This window comes from Salvelinus sp. IW2-2015, linkage group LG17, assembly GCF_002910315.2.
Source record: "Salvelinus sp. IW2-2015 linkage group LG17, ASM291031v2, whole genome shotgun sequence".
Classification (NCBI taxonomy): domain Eukaryota; kingdom Metazoa; phylum Chordata; class Actinopteri; order Salmoniformes; family Salmonidae; genus Salvelinus; species Salvelinus sp. IW2-2015.
In genome coordinates this window covers 11,086,012-11,090,487 of record NC_036857.1, presented here as the reverse complement: position 1 = coordinate 11,090,487, position 4,476 = coordinate 11,086,012, and the positions used below count along the sequence as shown (strand labels likewise).

Genomic DNA, 4,476 nt, shown 5'->3' with positions numbered 1-4,476 from the left:
CGTGATCAGTAAAGTAGGGAGTTAAGCAGGTAAGGGTTGTTTGTGAGGAGAAAACAGCTTCTGCTGGATGTCAGTGACTGGCTTTCAAATCAAATCAAATCCTAACAGAACTTGATAAGTGATGCATCTCCATCTTGGTGAGTGTACTTGAGACCTAAATAGTTGCATTAGCTCCCTCAGCCAATGCCTAGGCATCAGCTAACACAGTCTTGAAAGCAGACAACCCTGGTTCCATAGCATGTCGGTCACACACAGAGCTCAGCAACCAAGTCTGTCAATCAAGGCATCTAACAGGACCAGCAACCAAGTCTGTCAATCAAGGCATCTAACAGGACAGGACCCAATCCCAACCACACCACCAGCAGATAGTAAAAGGGCCCAGTGATATAAGTGTCATAGCTCATCCCCAGCACCAGAGGATTTAGATGAGAGGGAGAGGTGGTAAAACGCCTGCTTGTCAGGAGGGGGAAATGAGCAGGCGTTGGTTCACACACACCCATTCTGCTTTTGATGGGATTAACCCATTGGCTCACAGCCCTGCACCTTTCCGATATGGAGAGAGAGCTGTCAATCAGAGAGAGCTCAACGTCTCCGTGGTTAGTGGCCCACAGACCTAAGTGGCTAGCTAAGGCATTTTATGGTAGATGCCACGTTAGGAGAATGTTGAGAACACCAATACACACGGATAGTAGTGGACACAGTGCATGATATGATATCTGTACCATTACCATTTCAATGAATATGGTTGACTGTGATGGTTTGTTAGAGTCTCAACATTTTATATTATTACCGTAACTACCTATTTATTACATATCACACACACACATGATGCAAGTGGAGAATTGCGATAGATTAGCACTGGAATAATAAATATGAATAGCTTACCTCACCCTTTACAGACTGAAAAACTATTTTCACGCCACTTCGCTACCGAAGTGACTTTCAGGTTAGAATTTACGCAGCAGGTTAGGAAACTGAGTAAAAGGTTAGGAAAATGGTTAGGGTTAGCGAACATGCTCTCCTAACCTGCTACGAAAATCACTTGTGTGTCCCCTTTACGGTAATTAGTGGAAACTCTCATCCAACGTTAGGGCAATAGCGGAAGCCAGTGAATCAGGTAGCTTGATTTAACTACCACTCCACTGTGTGTCTTTAAGTGGGATTCTCCGGCGCCGGGCGAGAGGAGGGGTTGGAGTGACGCTGGCTACGATGCCTTTGCTCTTTGGTGCTGAGCTGAGCAACGCTCTTCACCTGCAGATGAGAGAGCGAGGGAAGTAGGGACGGGCTTTCTACTTCTGAAGAGCTTACCACTGGAAGCGCGGAGCACAGGGGGAACAAACCAGCTATCACAAGGCGGGGAAATTATACAATTACCAGAGAAGAAATACGAGCCTTTTCCAGCTCAAGCAGCCTCCGCTTGCTTGCAACGATGAAAACTGTCTCCATTCTCATGCTGACAGCAGCCTTACAACTGGCCACGTTTTGGGTGAGATTTCCCATTTTACTATAACATTATGGAAGTGTTGCGCTCCTATGCTGCTCACAGTGTAACAGAGCGCACATTTTTAGAGACAGTTTAAATGTGTTGGGTTGATCCTGAACTTGTTTATTCTATTTCGACTGACTTGTTCTCCAACACAAGAGCTTTCTTTTCGAAGCGCAGCGTCAGCCTTTATATTTAATATTATTCCCCAACAAGATCTGCCATTGAATGAGAACTGTCTTTCGTTTTCTCACACAACACTCAACCTGGTCTCAAAGCATTTCGTATTAGCCTAGCACAAATAATGTATAGTGTATAGCGTATGCTGGAGGAAATGATTTATGAATATTCTCACCACCGCTTTACCCCTCAATCAAATTCTGACTGAATTGATGCCGTGCGCTAGATACCCTCACATGGGCTATGTATTATCTTGTTAATTTCCTTGATATTCATTGAGCGAGTGATAATGGTGCGAAATGCTGTGTTTTTTATTTCCTTATTTTAACGAAGCTGTTAGTCTAACGTTACCTCCACACCTCACAAATGCCACTCGCTAATGCAACTAGTTAGCTACTTAGGCTATAGGATTTTCCTATCCTTAACTCGTTTGTTATATGAGCCAACTTTATTGAAAAAAATATTTTACTTATGTCCTATGTCCAGCTCCAAATATAGCATTAAAGTATAAAAAGGCGAATGTTTAATTTGCTATACGTCAAAAACTAATTACATTCTCCGCAATCCAGTAAGAGGGACCGTTTTGGTGTTCCAAACTTGCTTGGTGTTGCCGGCGTATAGTAGGGCGCAGTCGGGTTTTGTCTTCCCCACACATAACATGCAGTCTGCCTCCTCTAGCCCAGTGGCGTGATCTAGGGTCGCCTGGATTCCGCATTGTTGGAAAATGATAGATGCATTGGCATTTCAATGGTACGCTTGAATTATCATCGTCATTAGGCTACCAGGAGTGACAGATGTGTGGTATGGATATCACCATAGTACAGCTCTAAAGTTATTTAAATGGAGCTGAAGCTTTCCACTGTAACTAACGTGTATCACACACACGCACATCACTCACGCACACACACACTCAACTGGTGTGTGTGTGTCGTCTGTGTGCSTGTGGAGGCAGCATTATTTATCCCACACAATGAGCCCTCATTAAATTCTCTGTGCCCTCTGGCAGTTTGAGTGTCATTCCCAGTTAGTGGAGAGAAAATTCATATCAGATAAGCTTCCACCTGCTTCCAGTAGATACCTCCACTGCCCCCTGTAGTGAGGACCCTACCAAACCACACCTGCCAGTACTCAGTCTACCGGGTCTACGGGATAAATAAAAACAACTTTCATGTATTGGACAAATGTATGTTGAATTAGTGTTTAATTAATTAAAAGCACATTTAAAATGTGTAACAAAAATACTCAGCTGCACATTCAATCCAACTTGCTTTAATGCTGCACTGGAATTTGTCTATAAAGTTGTTAATCAAAACTGATCCCTGATTTGGATTGAATAGGGCTCAGAGTCCCACCATACAGACTCCTTGATGGTGGTGGAGGGAGATCTGGAGCAGGGTGGATCAGCTCTGCAGCCACCAAGGGAATATCTTTGTTGTGGTAATTAGGTGTGTGTGTGTGTGTGTGTGTGTGTGTGTGTGTGTGTGTGTGTGTGTGTGTGTGTGTGTGTGTGTGGTGTGTGTGTGTGCGTGCGTGCGTGCGTGCGTGCGTGCGTGCGTGCGTACCCGTGCATGTGTGCAACCGTGTCGTCCACACACTCCAAATCCCTTGAGTGCCCATATCTGTTATGTCTGTTCCCCCTGTCCTATTTCCAGACTGTAATGAACAATGGGGAGAGTGTTAGGTCAAACAAGCCTCGTTCTCTTCTGATTATTTGAAAAGTGTTATGTTATCTTGATATTTACTGCCGAACAACTGTGTATTTATTTCACCTGAATGCCCCGGCAGCAGATAGATCACATTCACAAGCCCAGTGGTGGAAGGGGAGCCATGGTAATCTCTATCTCTCCTGTATAGCTGCTGCCAAGACATAAGCACTTTCCTTCAGCTTTCAGGGTCAGAGAAGCAACTGAATCCATGGATTCCATGTTTCTAGATGTCTCACCAACAATGTATTCTCTTTTCTCTCCCAGGGGACTAATGGAAAGCTCGTGTCCAAAGCCCCCTGCAGACCCGGCTTCTCACAAAGTTTTTACTACGTGCTTATTTCAAGGGATGTACTGCAAGGCCGGAGCATACTTCAAGGTAAGTTCTTTAACTTTTCACTTCTCTCTTTCAGAGGAGAGAGCGGAAGGCGAGCGCACAAGCTGCTCCCCGCTTTAATGACAGTGAAAGGAAATCTGGATAATGGCATTTGCTTCGTTTCTTGTGGTGCCTCGTGAGGTCGACTCACTTTCCGAGACAGAGCATGCCTCCCTCCATCAAGGCTTGCAGTGGTGGAGGTTGTGTGTGCAGATGTGCAGGGATTTTAATTGCTTTTTATTTGAGGTTGATTACGTTGTTACACGCATTTTTACATTATTTCAACATTTATAAAAATACATTCACATGCATTGCACGCATATGGCCACACACATGCGCATACGCACACCCACACGCCTACACACATACACACACAGGATCCGTTGCAGAAGGCTATAGTGTGCTTTGTGCAGTTGTTATTTTCTGGAGCTGCAGGGTCAGTGTATGTCAGTGTATCACTTTTGCAATGCTGGGCTCAACACTGCTTTAGCAAATGAAAACACCTTTAATCTTCTCTTGTTCTTCTCTGGTTGTCTTTCAATTAATTGAAACAAATATCACTTTTTCACTGCTGTAGTGTTTACTTTTGAACATTCAAACACAATACCCCCCTCTAGCTCACTTTTGTGAGGACATTTAATGCAGATGATCACGTTGGTGATGTGCATCATCCACCATCACCACCACCTTCTCCAACACCATCACCACCACCCCCATCACCACCACCCCCATCA

General features: G+C 44.4%; 1 protein-coding gene across 1 annotated transcript in view; it reads left to right on the top strand.

Annotated features, from left to right (window-relative positions):
• The first annotated feature begins 1,239 nt into the window (after positions 1–1,239).
• The window catches only part of LOC111976870 (cadherin-4-like), a 614,552-nt gene continuing 611,315 nt past the window's right edge, over positions 1,240–4,476 (top strand). The window contains exons 1-2 of the mRNA XM_070447844.1: positions 1,240–1,486; positions 3,634–3,745. Coding sequence (XP_070303945.1) covers positions 1,430–1,486; positions 3,634–3,745 — 169 coding nt within the window. The 5' untranslated portion in view covers positions 1,240–1,429. The remainder of the gene's footprint in view (positions 1,487–3,633; positions 3,746–4,476) is intronic.